The sequence below is a fragment of the Esox lucius genome, chromosome 1 (assembly GCF_011004845.1).
Source record: "Esox lucius isolate fEsoLuc1 chromosome 1, fEsoLuc1.pri, whole genome shotgun sequence".
NCBI classification, from domain to species: domain Eukaryota; kingdom Metazoa; phylum Chordata; class Actinopteri; order Esociformes; family Esocidae; genus Esox; species Esox lucius.
In genome coordinates, this window is record NC_047569.1 from 30,380,966 (window position 1) to 30,398,390 (window position 17,425).

The window sequence follows — 17,425 nt, forward strand, 5'->3', positions numbered from 1 at the left end:
AAAAATGTGTTATTTCTAAATCTTATAAAAGTATACATCATATTTATATTTGAATCATTAAAACATGTATATTCAACATGTCAATTCCTATGCATTTAGGCAATACCATCAAGTTTGAAACACCTTATACATTAAGCATGTCTTTTTTACTCTACATAACACTATCACTATTAGTACTTTTCCTTTTAGCAGGCATCTACTTAGACATTGACCTGAGGTCACTCTTCTTGGCCTCTGGGTGTGTTTTTTTTATTTTTATATCTTTGCCTTTGGCAAGATGATGGTTGGTGAGAGAGTCTGACCTCAAATGTACATTTGAGCCCTTGATGTCCATGTCAACCATGGCACTTAGAGTACTGTATACTGTATGGACACTGACCAAACACAATCTGGGCCAATGCAGCAAAAGGTACTTGCTTGTGTTCATATTTTTTGTAACAAGACTAAAAGTCTTGGTCATCTGTGCCTTTCAACTGAATTACAGTAACAAAAATCCTGTTTGTTCTGCAACGTCAACTTTTCTGCCTCTACTATTAGGGATACAAAACAATACAACAACACAGCGGAGCATCACAATATTATTTATTCTTATAATATTTTGTATTGTTAGTATTCTGTTATTGTGATATCGTTTTTTTGTGTAACCACACAAAATATTATTTTTTATAAGGTAATGCCTGACAATACTCACCCATTTCTCTCTGTGTCTCTGCTTACACTTTTTACCACTCTTTGTGTCTCTTTTACTATCTTTTTACTAGTCTCGTTACTTCTCCTGCTGTGTCCATGCTTCATGATCATAATCTGAGCCTTCTCTGTTATCTATTTTATAGTCACAATTTCTACAAAAACAGTTAGCTACTATAGCAAGTTTACTACGTTCTTTTTATAGCTGGCCCTGTTCTTGATACATGGCCATAATGACTGCACTGCTGAACACAAAAGCTCTAAAACGTATCTAGATTTGTTAGCTAGTTAACTAGTTAGTGTGCTGACGACATCATTAGTTAATTACTAAGAAGCCAGCTAGCTGCACATCTAGTTTCTAGATGGATAGCTAAGGCGATTAAAAGTTTACTTAGCTAGCAATCGTTAATTTGCTACTTGATGTGGAGCTAGTTGACTGGCTATATTCACCGTAGCTAACCGGACTGTGTACATTTGCTAGCGAATTGGGACCAGGTAGCTAACGGAGGGTAGCTTGCAAGCTAGTGGGTTGGCTATCTAATTTATAACAAACCGCAATATAACTAATATGCTTCAACTTACACTTCACTACTGCTATCACTTTTTAACAAATCATCAATAAAGTCATTGAATGTTAAGTTCTTATTGGTATTGTTAAATTTGCGAACTATCCCAAGTCAACTAGCTGATACACAAACTAGCACAGCTAAATACATGGCTAAAATATGGATTTTGATTGGTCCTCCCGTAATCATTGAGGCTTTTGATTGGATCATAAATAGAACCTTTTAACTCCAGTGTGGTATGCCTTTTTGGAGATGGAACTTTTTTATTTTGTGAATTATGGACACAAAAAATTCGTTTTCAAAAAAATAACACCACACAGAGGTTAATAAACATCCAATAATCCAGTATATGTAAATAACTCAATTTTAACAAAAATGTCAACAAAAGAAAGCTCACGAAATATACAAAAACCAACCAAGAAAACAATGTACGCCACAAATATATAATGTATTATCATAATTAAACAACAAACGTTAAAGGGGAATTGGTATAATTTTATAATATAGGGATATCTCTATTTGGAGTGGGTAGTGTGCCCGCCTGGGGAGCCGAAGGTCGCGGGTTCGAGACACTGCCCTGCCAGACGTTACAATATAATAGCGTAATGATAGTGTTTCAAAACATCGATTCACCAGAAGTGTACCAGAGGCATCCTAAATGCCGAATTCCCATTGGCCAACAGAAGGCGCACCAGTTTCTGTTGTCAAATGTAAAAGCAGCGCCATCGTCCATGAGCCTCACTAAGACAGTATTGTCTCTCCTCAAACAAGCAATGGCAGACAAAGGCAAGCGAAATTTATAAATGTTACAGTTTGTGTCATGGTTAACTAAACGAAAAGGTGAAGTGAGTGAAGAGTTTGTTTGAATACATGCAATGTTGCTGTCATTCAGCTAATGTCCACAAGGTGGGACCAAATTTGAGACTTCCCCTTTAAAGTGCGTTAACACAATTACTAACACGATAACTTCTCCACAATGTAACACATAAAATACACATGTAGCCACCCTAAAGTCAACAAATTTGTGTAAAGCCTAAAGTAAACATCCACCAATTTTGTATGTCCACATGTGTCATTTAAATTGTTCTATTGTCCATTTATGTTTCTTATACAGAAAGGTAATTCAGTAGCTGCATTGCTTGAAAAGGGAACTCCATACACAATTGAATACCTCAGGGAGCAATCCCCAACTCTTGAAAAAAAAAAGAGAAAAAACCCCTTAAGGAAATGCCCTTATTTTTTTCAAAATTAACCGATGCTCATGCTGTAATCTGGGTATGATGCTAGCAACAAGAATTTGCCTCCTCTGCGGCAGCTTTGTCTTTTGCCCCAGGCCAAAGGGGGGCACTGTTGATCTTTTTGCCAACTTTAGCAGCCTCAGTCTGAACAGTGTCATTTCCAACACGCTTCTGGATTTCAGAGGCCATGGTTAAAAATGATTTCTCAACATTATCAGCATTCTTGGCACTGGTTTCTAAAAATGGCATCTTTAGGGACGAAGCCAGTTCCTGAGGCAAAAGACAGCAGAATTTGACTTCACAACAGGAAGAAATATCATTATACTGTTACACCTATCTATCATTAACAGAAATTTGTAGTCAATCAGGAATGTTTTGTGCACTGATGGCACAAGTATTTTGTGAATGGAGACACTTACCAGACCAGTGGCGGAGTCCACAACCTTTTTTGAGACCAAGTCACATTTGTTGCCCACAAGTAACTTGGAGACATTTTCACATGCATAGTGGTCAATCTCTTCCAACCACTGCTTAACGTTGTTAAAAGACTCCTGGCAACAACACAAAATGAAATCCTGTACATACGGTTTTATTCAATTAGCTCTAATGCAATAGACGGTCTACTTGGAGTAGTAGAAAGTAAATGTTTGGCAAGGACAAAGAAAACATTTTTAAAATGTCTCCATTCTCTGCAGTAAGTCATTCTGATTAAAAAAGTGTGTCTGCTGAATTACTTAAATACTCAGCTATATTTAGGAACAGTGAACTTAGACATGTTACCTGATCAGTGACATCATACACAATAATTATCCCATGCGCTCCTCTGTAATAACTGGAGGTGATCGTCCGGAACCTCTCTTGTCCAGCTGTGTCCCACTAGAAGCGGTTGAGCATCAGTTAGATCTTACAGACAAGCCTTACCACATCAACATCCCTAAAATGTACAACTAGGTCTGACTAGTAAAGACAGTCCCACCTGAGGCCCACACAATGTGGATTTTCTTCCATCACAGGCCCCAATTGTTAGTCAGATCATTTTATTTTGGCACTCATATGTTACACGAGTCCCACTGGGCTAAAATGAATCTGCCGAGCTTGAATTTACCTGAAACGCCAGATTAAGTAATTCCTGATCTTATAAAAACATGCTCACAATTTGAAGTTTGACAGTCTTTCCTTCCATTTCAATTGTTCGGATCTTAAAGTCAACTCCGATGGTGCTGATGTAACTCTCTGTGTATGTGTCATCCTGAGGACGAAAAACAATTGAGCTGAGCTATTATTTATGTCTGAACACACCTGCTAACCTTGGTCAAGTACTGGTTTGGATTGCTTTTGCAGTGTCCTGTCTACAAAGGAAGCGGCCCGGACTTCAGACTCAATGCCACACAGGACAAGGGCAACACCAAAGATTGTGTGAATTCAAATTTAACACGATGCCTACCGCAAACCGCAAGAGCAGACAAGATTTGCCAACACCGGAGTCTCCTATAAGAAGCAGCTTGAACAGGTAGTCGCTGAGGAAGACATCACACGTATTTAGGATCACTGTTAAGTAGGATCGGAGAAACACGGGTGAACTGAAAATGTAATCATGTGTTTCTGTACACGTTCTGCAGAAACAAACACCGCGGTCAGCTTTTCAAGTTACATTTCGGTAGCGGTTGTTTATACGGCCAAGTTGTCTTCCGAGCCGAAGTTTCTTTGTGAAAAAAAGCAAAATAAATCCTATACAAAAGTTCACACCCATTACATCACTTATACTGGCCTTTAAATGTCAGGGAACAACTAAAACATTCTGAGCATTTTAAACCTTTGTCCAAACGACATCAGATTACATCTTCTTGCTTTTATAACCATAAAAATAACACCACAACAGTCACGCACAACTCATTAGTACTTACTATTCAGGATTCATGGCCAGGTACCTATATCCAAGAGGAAGGATTGTAAGCAAAGGGAATAGGACTGTTAATGTTATGTCTTTGTTATCTTTGGCTTTTCAGATGCGTTGTTTCTGTCCTTCAGAGGGCAAACAGCACCAGCCAGGAGTCCCATTATTTATTAAAGCCCAAGATCATGTTTCAGTTTGGTCAGTACCTGAGCCTCAAAGCTGTAGCCCGGATCAGCATGGCAAATCCCACTGTGATATTCATTCACTGTCCATAGCAACAACAAAAAAAGTTAAAAACAAAGTTTTATTCCCAAGATTTTGTCATCACTCATTACATTTTACAGAAAGACAGTAGTCTAGAGTATGTTTTCTTAAAAAAATCATTCAGTCTGGAAAATCTAAAAGTTAATTCAAGTTCAGTGAAAAGAATACATTTTCATAAAAACAAATTTCTTTAGCCTTGACAAATAGAATTCAAATGTTTTAAAAAAAGGTTTTAACAGACAATATATTTTAAACTCAATGCAAATGAAAATAAATTAAATTGAAGTGCAAAATGCTACAAACATGACCAGTTGCTATGTAATCGTCACTTGCCAGTTGTAGTGGGATTTATTGCCCATTTAAAAACCACCAGCTAACATTTGGATGACCATATGACAGAGGCTGACAGCTGTGACACAGAACTGACACAGGAAACAGGACCATTCATACTAGCCACATGTATGTGCTGGTCTTTTTGTTAGTTATCCAAATGCTCTGACCAAAATTAATCTAGAAATGTTTTAGGCTACGCATGGAATGTATGTGCGTGAATGGTCATTACAAAAGGTGTTACAGGAAGCCTACAAAACGATTCAATGTAAAACAAAACGTGAGCAAAACAAAAGGTTTTAAAATAATGCACGCTAATAACTGATAAACGTCCTTGCAATGTCCACGCTCATCTGATTCTGTAAAAAATAAATAAAAAGTAACAATTTACTATAGTACTGGAACCATGACAGGTGAATAAATTGTTGTTTATCATCAACCCACAACTTTCCTGTCACTGGTTAAAGCACATTTTTATAAAAAAAAAAAAAAAGGTATTCATGATTATATTTTGGCTTCCTGCTATTTAGTACTCTACACTAGTAGCAGCATGCTCACTGTCAAGATGAATCAGCAAACAGTATTAATGACATGATCTCAGTCCACAGGCAATCACTTCACAGGTAGGGTCTGTGGATGTATAAATGTTTTGCGTGTATGTTAAGTTGTCGGGTGGCTGTTGACCTTGTCCCGCAGGAGAGCCAGGGCATTTGTGGAGAAGTCTCGCAAGACACTAACAGTCTCTCGCTGCATCTGCAGGGAGTCGCGCACAAACACCTGCTGCGACTCCACCAGCTGCTGCACCGACTGGGCCAGGGTCCCCAGAGATCCCGACACGGCCTCCAGCAGAGCCGTGGTGGCCTGCTGCTCCTGGAGGCTAAGGGAGGCACTGTGGGCTAGCTGCTCCCGCACGGCCCTCGTCCCTGTGGCAGGGGGGGCGGGAGGATAGGAGGAGGGAGCGGGGAAGGAAGAGGAGGGAGCGGGGAAAGAGGAGGACACAGGAGGGGACGCGGGAGCCACGGAGGAAGACATAGGGGTGGAGGAGGCGGCGAGTCTGGAGTAGGTGCGACGTGGCTCAGCGGGAGGACGGAAGGAGCCCATATGACGTGGTTCTTCCTCTAGGTCGTCAAACCCTAGACTGTCTATTGCCAACACACAAACAAAACAGGCCCATAACAATACAGAAACACAGGACGCGAACAAACTCTGGAAACCATGAAGTGAGAGAGAAGGCTTTACCGTCATCGATCGGTGCCTCGAATGAAAACTCATGAGATAACTGCGAAGGATCCCCTAAAAAAAATTATCATAATTAAAATATGACATGGGAGAAGTGAACAATCAACACAACGTGTGAACTGTGCGTTGCGCGCACGAGTCACGGCAAGAAAATGCTCATAAGGAGAGGCAAAGCTTTGCTCGGAACACAGGGAAGACTCACGGCCAAACTGCATCTGGGATAACATGGCGGCGTCTTTGTCCGGAGCGGAGAACGGTGACAGGGGCACGGACGGGCCAATGGCGTGGGGGCTGGTGCCGGGCACGCCTACGTGATAAAGGCCGGACATACCGTTAGAGGTGCCAGCCGACATGTTGCCAAAGTCTTCCTCCTCAGGCTCATAAGTCATATTGGCCAGAGTGGCCTTGTCTGGAGGGGACATGGTTAGGATCTCGTGCACCATCTTCTCCACTGGCGACAAGTTCTGGGAGATCCGAATGCCGTTGGGGCCCCGCATGGCCGCCATCCTGCGGTTGGCGTCGCATTTCAGGTCCGCCCACTTCTTGACAATCTCCATGACCTCCCGTTGGCACTCGCTGATTTTGTTGATGCGAATTGCGATGTCCGCCCATGTCCGTTTCCTCAGGTCTGACGAGGCCCCTTGGTTGAACTTGCCTGTGGCATGGTGACACGCAAAGGTGACAGCACATTGCGGTACAAAAAAAAAGAGGCAAGCAGAGAATTAGGGAAGGAGGCAGATCATGACCACCGGACCTCACACATTACAGAGCACAACTTCGTAAACACTAATATACGTTGTGTGCAAATGGGTACTTACTCACGAGTATGTGCCTGTTCCTTTTTACTTCAGTCAGCAGCAGGTGGACTTCGTTGAAGGTGAAGCGCGACTTCCTCTTCTTCATTGGCAGGTTGCCCCCAAGATCCTCTATTTCGCTATAGGTGAATTTGAAATTCATGTTGCGGCCCGCACGTCTCCTGGCCTATCCTGTTCACACGCCCCCCTGAGAGCGCTGCCCGTACCTAAGAGGGCAACAGCCCTGGCACAGCCAGTCTGCACAAGGACAGAACATAAACCACTGGTTTGAATCACAGTGCAATATGGACCGTGTAGAGAGATTCAAGAAACAAGTGCACTGAAATACATTGTGGGGACAAATGATGGTCTGTGTTAAAATATGCTGTGCTGGGAAGTCTTGGGATCCATCCCTTGGGGAACACTTCAAAACATGTTAAACTCATTCCACTTGGGGCTTAGTGCTTGCAGGTGCTTGCAGGTGCTTACTTGTGCCCCCCCCCCCACTGTACTTTATTTCGGTGATACATATTTCGGTACATCGAGAGCAAACACTGTATTGCCAACAGCTGGTTAGTCTGAAATAGTCCGGCTAAGCTTTCCACTACTCGCCAAACAACGGCACTTGTATCCCAACAATACAGCTTGAACCTGTCATGAAATGATTTTGACACCCCTGGCTTACATGATAAAACCTGGTATACTTGCCTAGTTTCAGTACAATTTACTTTAGGCAACAGTCCTCGATGTACTCTGGGTCATTGGCACATCATATTCAGTATAGGGAATTAAATGTCAACTAAAGTGACCTGATGCATCAAGTTCTATTAAAATACAGCAAGCTACATTCCAAGAGTCATGACACCCGTCATTATTGGAAAGATTAGAGACAGAGACGATAGTTTTGTAAAAACTAAAAGTAAATAAATGCATGATGAATTAAATTCGGTCATTTGCCTTTAAATTAACTATTTGTATAATTAGCAGCTACAATCTTACACAGCCTTGCCAGGCCAATGAGCATTATGCTTCCTGGTTCTTTGTTGAACCCCCTCCCTTGTCTACGGTGAATCTAGCTACCTACTATGCTTTGATGTTTGCCGTACAGCGAACGCCAGTCTTTTCAAACACGGTAATGAACATCCGTGCCAAGACAGGACGAAATATGCAATAGAAAACCTCCGCGTATTTAATAACTGTATATGGATAAACCGACAAGACAACAGCGAATTTTCGTATTCAATCTGCCTAGCTAGCTACCATTTTGGAAAGACGTAGAGCAACGTTGGCTCGGTCGGCCGCTAGCTGGCTGGCTAGCTAAGTAAGCTAGGTCGTCCGCGTTTGTTTGCAGATTGTTTACAGATACTGAAACTTTAGCTAGCGTAATAATTTATCACCCTGTTAAAATTGTTAACAGTACCAAATGTGAAGTTGTGATTGATTTGATATGGTAGGAATTACCCGTAGTGTGAAGAATGTTTTTTTTTTTCTCCTCTTGCAGTGCAGCTTCATAAACTTCGCACAGAAACGATAACGTTGCGCACGCAGCACTCCGATGGCGTTTTTTTTCATGACCCACACACGGCCACGAGCGCAACATCTACGAAATCTTACCAGAATACGAATTTGGCATGCTGCCAGAAAATGGACAGATTACTGTTCAACGTACATCAATCATTGCTACTTTCGTTATGAATTAACGTACATTATGTATCGAACGAAAGATGTACTCCACGTGGAGACAATTCTTAACAAATCCATGTTGTTTGTATTGAAGAACGAAGGCCGTAAACTAGTACTTACTGGTAATTGTAACAGCATATACTAATGGACAATGTGGCGCTGGACAATTTAAAGAGTTCATACTTAGTATGAACACTGGTAACATTTAAACTGATTTCAGATTAATAACCCAGTGACATGTAGAAAGAAAAATATAAGTCAATAGGTCTTTAACAAAATCCGTGATATCAAGAATGTAGCCATAGTTTAATATAAAATGGAACTCATTGAAATTTATAATTTATATAAAGGGGTGACAAAATGAGTCACCATTGTTCACGTATACATTAACAGCATTATCCGGTATTATGTTAGCAAATAAACATCACAACAACAAGGGGATTTATTGGGTCAGCTTCTTTTTTATTATTGCATTTAGGAAATTGTGCGATGGAAACCAAGTTTGACATAAGCTGATTTACAAGGACCATCAACTGCTGGATACGGAGATGTAAAGCGATGACACAATCCCTACCCAGGATATCCTGACACATCATGGGGAATGCAGAATACAGTGGATACATTATAAAGTTCACTGAGACACTTCTTAAAAGATAAAAATTTGTAAAAAAGACAAATGACTTATAAAGTGCATTTTAAAAACTACCGTAGCTGCCGAATGTTAATTCCTCATAATTTACCGTATATCGTCTGCAACAAGATTAGAAACAAATCCAACTCCACTGCGTCTCCATTTCACATCGACAGAGGTGGGGAGGGGGAGAATGCCCAAGATTGGGTAAAAAAAAACAGATGTGTAATGGCTAGCCTACCTTTCGTTTTTAGAGAATAGAATCTAACCAACAGATGGCTGTAGTGAGTCCAATAGTCAGTGGGACCGTCATTTCAAAACTATGGCGGCTGCCTTTGATATTTCATTGAATTTGTACTAAATATTGTTGTGAAGATGGAGACTGTTTTGGATAATGTTGGTTACCCTGTTAATTAAGGACATATATGACCCATGTGGATGAACGTTACATGGAGACATGTTGGCACAGAAAAGCAAAGTTAGAGCATATCAAACAGCAAAAAAGGTTCCTCTTCCTCTAATTCTTCATTAGATTCTTAGCTTGTCGACTGGCAGCATCAATGCAGGAAACATTGAGGTTGGTCTGGAAAATAATAAAACGTTGATTGTTGTTCAATACATAATAGGGAATCCAGTTCTTTCTGAGTTATGGCTGTGTGGCAGGTAGACTTACCTTGACATCAATGCGGTTTATCTGGAGATTTTGTGTGTCAATCTCATTGCCCACATCCTGTGCTATGCTCTTCAGGTTGCCTAACATGCTGCCTACATGTCTCAGATTCTCCTCCATCTCATCTTCACGTGAATCATTTGTCACCCTGACAAACAGAAATACAGATTAAGAGAAAAAACACCACAGACTGCATAATTTGCAGATGTCAGATTTGCACTTTTTAGAGTTTACAATGTTGTGTTTGCAAGGTGTGTTCTGTGCGTCAAAGGAGGGGCAGTGGGTTTAAATGAACCTCTGTTTGTACAGGTGCTTAAACACAGGTGACTGGTTTTACCTGTCATATTAGACCAGGATAAATATCTTTCCGCGTCCACGCACAGCTTTTATTATAGTCCTTGGAACTATAAATGAGCAAGTAGTATTTGTGTGCGTTCAAATAATTTTGGAGTGAGTTAAAAAAATGCATGTGCCAAATATGAAATTGTGCAACATAGAGTTATTAGTGCATCGGCATAATGGTGTAATATAGTACATATCAAACATGCATCTGCCTTTGATCCAAATGGAACATTCCTCTTAGTCAATAATGGTCAAGACAGCGGGTTCATATTTTTTTCAAGATGTGTGTGTAATATTTCATTGAGATGTAGATCAATAGAATTGTAAATCTTTATTTAACCAATCAAAAAGGTGGCAGGGTTTTTTTGAATTCCCCAATGTGTTATCACTATATTTACTGTTTAGAAGAACAACCACATTCTAATGGGGAAAAAAATTAGTATTGGTTTGGTTGTCATATAAATGTGTTATCCCAACACCTTATCCCAACCAATTTTACCACAGAAGTCTTGGTCTATCATTTCCAATTCTTACCATGCTAATATACACATTTATAAAAAATATTCTCCTATAGGTATATACAATACACTGCATAAAAAATGTATGGAACACTTAAATCACATATCCGGTCTCAATGAACGAAATATATTAAAGATCAAAATCTTTTCTGAACATTGTGTTATTCGTTGAGAACAAAATGACGTAAACATGGTCAATGGAAACCAAAATCACCAAACGATTGAGGGCTGGATTAAAACTCACACCAAAAATCTAAGTAAACAATTGAAATCACAGATGGTTCCAACTTGCGTGAATTTCATCACCTCAACTTATAATATGACTCAGTAGTGTGTATGGCCCCTCACGTGCCTGTATGTACTCTCGACAATGTCTGGGCGTGCTCCTGATGAGACGGCAAATGCTGTCCTGGGGGATCTCCTCCCAGACCTGGATCAGGGCATCAGTGAGATCCTGGACAGCCTGTGGTGCTACTTGGTGGCATTGGATGCACCAATACATAACATCCTAGAGGTTCTCAATTGGATTGAGGTCTGGGGAACGTAACGGCCAGTCAATGGCATCAAAGCCTTCGTCATCCAAAAATGTATTTCATCCCGGTACCTAACAGCAGTCAGGGTACCGTTGGCTAGCACGTGGAGGTCTATGCAAACATCCAAGCATAAGCCTCCCCAGACCATCACTGACTCACTGCTAAACCGGTCATGCTTGATGATGTTGCAGGTAGCATAACGTTCACCACGGCGTCTCCAGACTCTCATGTCTGTCACATGCTCAGTTTGAACCTGCTCTCATCTGTGAAGAGAACAGGGCGCCAATGGCGGATTTGCCAATGCTGGTGTTCTCTGGCGAATGCCAACTGAGCTGCACAGTGCCGGGCTGTGAGCACAGGACCCACTAGAGGATGTCCGGCCCTCATGCCACCCTCATGGAGTCTGTTTCTGATAGTTTGGTCAGACACTATGCACACCAGTAGCCCGCTGAAGGTCATTTTGTCGGGCTCCTGCTGCTGGGTTAATGCCCTTCTATGGCTCTGCGCAGCTCTCCTCGTGTAACGGCCTGTCTCCTGGTATCTCCTCCGTGCTCTTGAGACTACTGGGAGACACAGCATGGATGTGCCATCCTGGAGGAGCTGGACTGCCTGTGCAAATTGAATGAGCTGCAGGTACCACCTCATGCTACCTGTAGTGACAAGGACACTAGCAAAATGTAAAACTAGAGAAGAATCAGTCAGGAAGGGTAAAGAGAGAGACATTGTCTATGGCCACCACCTGCAAAACCATTCCCTTTTTGGAGGTTGTCTTGCTGTTGCCACTCCAGTGCACCTTTTGTCACTTTTATTTGCACCAAAACAGGTGGCATTGATTCATAATCGCTTATGCTTCCTAACTGGATAAATTGATATCCCTGAATTAAAACTGACGTGGTGCAATACTGTGATGATTATTTGTTCCCTTAATGTTTTTGAGCAGTGTATATACTGTAATTTCCCGCTGATAAACCGCAGACTATACACAGATTTTGAAAACATTTTCAACCACAGCGGTTAATACATGGGGATGACTAATACACAAGTTTACACTTTTAAAACCTTCCACCAGCAAACCTTTTAATAGATGATAGCTAGACAATGTACAGGTCTTAGAAACTCATGTAGCAAATAAGATACAAAATATATGCACATATATTTTACATTAAAAGTATGGTTACATAACATTTTCTCTGTTATACCAACTGGAATTAATAACTTTTATAGCAACAGTGAACCTATGTAGTTATTAGGAGATCTTACAATAATACTTGTCAAGATAGCAAATTATAGTATTTAGTTACACATTTAAAACAAAAGCAGGGCTATGTTAAAATCAGTAGTTGGAGACTTAACTGATAGTAGTAGGTACATCAATTTGCCAGTAGGAGGTGTTGTTTTTTTGTCTCAAAGTGGATAGACTGTAGAGTAACGTTGAAGACCAGAACTTAATCCAAAGATACAAATTCAACATATTTTATAGTGTTCCTATGTTTGAAATGGATTACATATGCAGAATGGCATGATCATGGTTAATATCACCCTAGTCCACAGAGTTTTGTGTGGAATTACATGAAAACAATGAATGGTTGACAGATTGACGATCATTTGTTCAGTGTCACCGCATGCCTATCGCAAGGCCTGTGCACAGCTAGCTACTTACTCACCTGTGTATGTAGCCACCACTCATGACCATCTGCTCTCTCTCATCCGCGACATGTGAGGACGGCTGGCTGGACACCACCCCATCCTGGCTGTCCCCCCACACTTTCTTATAGGCTCCACTTTCCTCAAAGTCCTTCAGCCTGCGCAGAGCCACAGACAGGACGGAGCACATGACACAGACGATTGCACTGACAGCTTTCACCTCATGGAGCACAACCAAGGGTTATGTTGAGAAGAAAATGCTGATCGAAACGCTGACCTGTTGAGCATCTTTGCACAATTTTTAGGAAGAGACGAGCCAATCAAGCAGGAGGCTGACGTGTGGCAACTAAAGAAGGAAAGAGGTATTTCACATTTTAACCCTGCCACCCACTCCTCCCGCCGGCACCTACTTATCACAGGAGCACAGACAGCAGCATTTGCCCAGGTCTGTCAGGTTCTTCTCGGCCTCCTTCATGTCAGAGTTGATCTGATCCAGGCCCTCCTCAATCCTCTCAAGTTGTTCTGGACGAACGCAAAACGTGAAGGAATGGGAGGCATGGGGGTGAGGGGGAGGAAAAGGGAGAACAGGAGAAGGTAATTCAACAAGCTCCCGATTGACAAATTAAAGAAGCCAGCGTTGAAACATTATGGAATTGCATAAAAATGTAAAGCATGTGCAAACCACAAAACGTATATCAGGGAGAAAAAAAAACATTACAATCGTGTACAAGTCCATGAAACGCCTGGTGTGACTAGAAGGTATTCTATTAAATTGCGGTTCTTGTCTTCTTTGCTTCTATTCACCCAACCTCAAAATTGAAACAAAACAAACAAGATGAATCACGGGCTCGAAACAGAAAGCAGTTTTTGAGCAGAGGCATCAGGCACAGTCAGACAGCCTTCCTGCGAGCCAGCGGGCCTGACTTGAGGGGCGCAGTGCTAACACACAGACGTGGGTGACCTCCATGCAGGACAGATGCACAGGACACAGCACATGACCATGCCACTGAGATTTTTCTTGGCCTCTTTCATGTCCTGATAGATGTGATCTGTCCTTCCTCTTCAATGCGGTCAAAGTGCTCTGCCCATCTCGGGTAGCGCGAGAAGAACAGATGGAAGGAACACAGGAGAAAACACAAAGTGTACAGACAGAAGCGTGCAGACCACCGTACACAGACAGTATACTGACATAATCACTGACTTACAGTACAGACACAAACAACAACCTTCTAAGACTGCTGCTGTGCGACTGACACTGATGTGCCCACCTCCAAACATCATACCATGAGGGAAAGTGATGGGAATAATGACCTACAGTCGTATCGATTTCATTACCTCCTTGTTCATCCAGCATGACCAGACACAGGATTCCTTTATCTCTGCTCTGTTGAGATAAGAGATTTGGTTCATTTTTGGCACCTGTTCTGTTTAATAAAAGACATTCAAACAGAAATGGGAGCAGATCCATTGCAATGTGGCTGATTGTGACGTTGCTTTTCAACAGAAATCAAATGAACACGCTTCTCTTAAAAGACTGATTGGAGTTCATTATCATCAGGCAGCCAACAAAATTCCCAAGAAGCAATGTGATGAAGACGATGCGTAATTATAATTAGGGCTCGGTCGATAGAGACAGGCGGACTCCCATACAGTACCTCCTCAACTAGCTGCATCATGCGACGTGTACTCTCCAGGGACTGTTTGAGCAAAGGGAGAGAGAGAGAGAGGACAGTGGATGTAGTTACTGTAGATTAGATACTGTATTAAAAACGTATCAAATCCTAAGGGTGAGGATTAAAAATTGCCAAAACACCTATACTCATTATAGCTAAAACAGTATTTGTATAGCCCATATTAAACTATGTAGAATTCATAACACTATTTACACAGGGATAGCATTTTTGGTGGTAGTGAATCTTGCAAGACACATTTTTTGGAATCTCACTGAACTCCATCTTCCCTACCAGTGTCAGGCTCAGGTACAGAGCCCCCCTGTTGCCTTAACATAACTGTAATGTCAGCCGAAATTACCAGCAACTTGCGGGCCCTGTACCTAGTTTAAAGTAACCATACATCGGGTAAACTGAACTACCAACTCCTGGCGATACAGCGACATATCACGGAGCTGTGTAGTCGCCTAACAATAACATATTTTCAGGTAACTCAACTACAAACTGCTGCTGAGGTTTTGGAGTGAGTGAAAAACTCAATAAATGCAACGTAAGTTATGAAAGCAGTAAAACGAACAATTCAATTCATCAATATAGCATTACATCTAGCCTTAAATCTAGATATGATTTACTTGTCAGATGCAGACGCTGCTGAAAGTAGGCTACCCCGTGCCATCTTCTCTGGAATGTTACACACTTTTTCGCGCTTTAACCTGGGCACGTTTACAAATTTGTGCGCAGAGATTGCAAAACCGTGCGCACAGATTGCAAAACCGTCCGCACAGATTGGAAAACCATGCGAACAGTTTATAAAACTGAGGGCACGGATTATGAATCCATTCAAACAGATTCTAAAACCGAGGGAATGAATTTTTATTCTCTGACCACGGTTTAGTATTTTTTTTCTCAGCTGACCCCAAGGGGGCTCCGTACTCAGGTGATCAATAAACTCTAGTTTCAGAGGTCCGTGTGCCAAGTGTGTGTTCACAGAACTGGGTATATTTCCCCGGGGCATTTCCAGAGGTTGAGATAACGACTGTGAAATGGCTGCGATGTGCAGTAACTAACCCGTACCAAAGAGGAAAACAGGCTAAGGGTGCTGTCAGTGTGTCATCTCTGTATAAAAAGCCTGCATACAAAGCGATTAAGATTTTAATGTCAGGATCAACAGGCAACAATGCACATTGTGTATTTATAAAAAGGACAACTGAACCTCCCAGTTTTCAATATCGAAATGTTAAAGGAGTTGACACTTCTCAAAACACACAAGTCATTACCTCATCTGTGACGTGGTCGGCCTTTCTATGTAGCTCATCGTGCTCTGTCCTCACGGGCCTGTGGGCAGCCATGTTGACTGTGATCTACAGCAGCAGCGGGAGGATGGCACCGTCTACGCCTGGTTTGCTCAGTGGCCTCTTTTCCCAACAGGTGAGGTTAGAGCATCAGTTGAATTTGACACTAGTTCTGGTTAAAAAATGAATAAAAAAATATAGACAAACAGTGCTGTAGTACAGAGCTCTATATTGTACAGTAATTCAAAAGTCCAGGCAGCAGAGGTGTCTATGAGGTATCATCCAGACATTCTGACATGGTAATTCAGTAATGTGCTTTGCCATTGGTGCCAGAAGGGAAGGCCGTGAACTGAACGCCCTTCTCTGGGTGAAAACGTTCGGTTCAGTCAACAAAATATACTGTGATTCAACTCCATGACAACAGCTTCTTACTTCAGTGCCACTGGATCTTCAGAGCGCTCAAAACCTAACAACACCTGGCACGTTAGTTGCACCATCTATCCTTTATGCTGTCTACACGACCAACCCCGTCACCACTCGACCATACACCCCCACTGCCTCTTCCCTCAGATCATGTTCCATTCACTGCTGAACGCAATTAGTGCCTACTTCAGGCAGTCCCTCTTGTTCCTGAGACCCCCACACGTACACGCATCCCAACCTGGGCCCCTTTCCATTCTGTTGGTGAGGGTGAAGGTGCTTCAGCATCTTGGTAATCACCCTCTAATCACCAGCTGCCAAACCCAGGCACCACACGGAGTAACGAAAAGGAGAGGGGGAGAGTGAAAACGATTAGAGGGAGAGATGATTAGGAAGAAGGAAAAGGGAGTTAGGTGGAAGAAAGGCAGAAGACAAGAGACAAACAGAACTGAAAACAGTACGCTTTGTTTGGGAATGAAGGGCTGCGGAGACTGTAACAGTTAAATGTTTCCGTTGCAAGTGGCTGTGTGAGGAGCCCCACGGGACAAACAGTTTTTTTGAGGAGTTACACTGGGAGTGAGACTTTGAGACAACCTAATTGCCAAGGAAAACACAGGTCAGTTTTTATTTTTCAATTAACAGTCCTTGTCTCCTGTCCATAACAGGACTGAGGCTGAGACAGTACATCTCGGTCAAAGACTTCTGTTTGTACTACGGCTGACTTGCCCAGACATCACCAATATTGATGGTCAGGAGAGCCATTTCCCAGACTCACTCACTAGCACAATTAGGGAGACTGTTTTTGTAGGCTTGAATTTAAGATCAGAGGGAAAGTAGAAGAGGTTCAGTCAAATGCAGCACAGAATATGACAAGAAGAGGAGCACGTGGGGCATTAAAACACGGTTAGAAAAAACCCAGGACAATTGAAATTATAGGAGCATGCTGATTTATTCCTCAGTGATGGGGAATATCGGCTTTGATGCTGATGTACGTGGAGGCATTGGATGTA

General features: G+C 41.9%; 3 protein-coding genes across 3 annotated transcripts; all 3 read right to left on the reverse strand.

Moving 5' to 3' along the window:
- Positions 1–1,502: 1,502 nt before the first annotated feature.
- Positions 1,503–4,670, reverse strand: zgc:171927 (uncharacterized protein LOC100124616 homolog). The gene is made up of 7 exons (XM_010893857.5): positions 4,592–4,670; positions 4,396–4,419; positions 3,936–4,008; positions 3,645–3,740; positions 3,272–3,367; positions 2,911–3,042; positions 1,503–2,761 (listed from the first exon to the last, which is right to left on the reverse strand). Exons 1-7 carry the CDS (start codon positions 4,645–4,647, stop codon positions 2,537–2,539), a joined length of 702 nt encoding a protein of 233 aa, XP_010892159.1. The 5' UTR covers positions 4,648–4,670; the 3' UTR covers positions 1,503–2,536.
- A 5-nt stretch (positions 4,671–4,675) lies between these two features.
- On the reverse strand, positions 4,676–8,691 carry zgc:113149 (uncharacterized protein LOC541363 homolog). Its single transcript, XM_010893856.4, has 5 exons — positions 8,474–8,691; positions 7,037–7,270; positions 6,421–6,873; positions 6,219–6,272; positions 4,676–6,121 (listed from the first exon to the last, which is right to left on the reverse strand). The coding sequence occupies exons 2-5, from the start codon at positions 7,173–7,175 to the stop codon at positions 5,640–5,642; spliced, it is 1,128 nt and encodes a 375-aa protein (XP_010892158.2). The 5' UTR covers positions 7,176–7,270; positions 8,474–8,691; the 3' UTR covers positions 4,676–5,639.
- Positions 8,692–9,831: 1,140 nt separating this feature from the next.
- On the reverse strand, positions 9,832–16,186 carry zgc:101731 (SNARE_SNAP25N and SNARE_SNAP23C domain-containing protein). Its single transcript, XM_034293578.1, has 7 exons — positions 15,981–16,186; positions 14,689–14,730; positions 14,369–14,417; positions 13,444–13,555; positions 13,054–13,191; positions 10,000–10,144; positions 9,832–9,909 (listed from the first exon to the last, which is right to left on the reverse strand). The coding sequence occupies exons 1-7, from the start codon at positions 16,050–16,052 to the stop codon at positions 9,844–9,846; spliced, it is 624 nt and encodes a 207-aa protein (XP_034149469.1). The 5' UTR covers positions 16,053–16,186; the 3' UTR covers positions 9,832–9,843.
- Positions 16,187–17,425: the final 1,239 nt, after the last annotated feature.

Coding starts and splice junctions, on each gene's coding strand:
- zgc:171927 (XM_010893857.5), bottom strand. CDS start 4,647: ATGAATATCACAGTGGGATTTGCCATGCTGATCCGGGCTACAGCTTTG. Junction 4,420..4,591: donor GCTACAGCTTTGAGGCTCAG/GTACTGACCAAA, acceptor TCTTGGATATAG/GTACCTGGCCATGAATCCTG. Junction 2,762..2,910: donor TGGACTCCGCCACTGGTCTG/GTAAGTGTCTCC, acceptor CTTTTGCCTCAG/GAACTGGCTTCGTCCCTAAA.
- zgc:113149 (XM_010893856.4), bottom strand. CDS start 7,175: ATGAATTTCAAATTCACCTATAGCGAAATAGAGGATCTTGGGGGCAAC. Junction 6,874..7,036: donor GAACAGGCACATACTCGTGA/GTAAGTACCCAT, acceptor ACCATGCCACAG/GCAAGTTCAACCAAGGGGCC. Junction 6,273..6,420: donor ATCCCAGATGCAGTTTGGCC/GTGAGTCTTCCC, acceptor AATTTTTTTTAG/GGGATCCTTCGCAGTTATCT.
- zgc:101731 (XM_034293578.1), bottom strand. CDS start 16,052: ATGGCTGCCCACAGGCCCGTGAGGACAGAGCACGATGAGCTACATAGA. Junction 14,418..14,688: donor TGATGCAGCTAGTTGAGGAG/GTACTGTATGGG, acceptor TTATCTCAACAG/AGCAGAGATAAAGGAATCCT. Junction 13,192..13,443: donor TGTCTGTGCTCCTGTGATAA/GTAGGTGCCGGC, acceptor GGCTCTGCGCAG/GCTGAAGGACTTTGAGGAAA.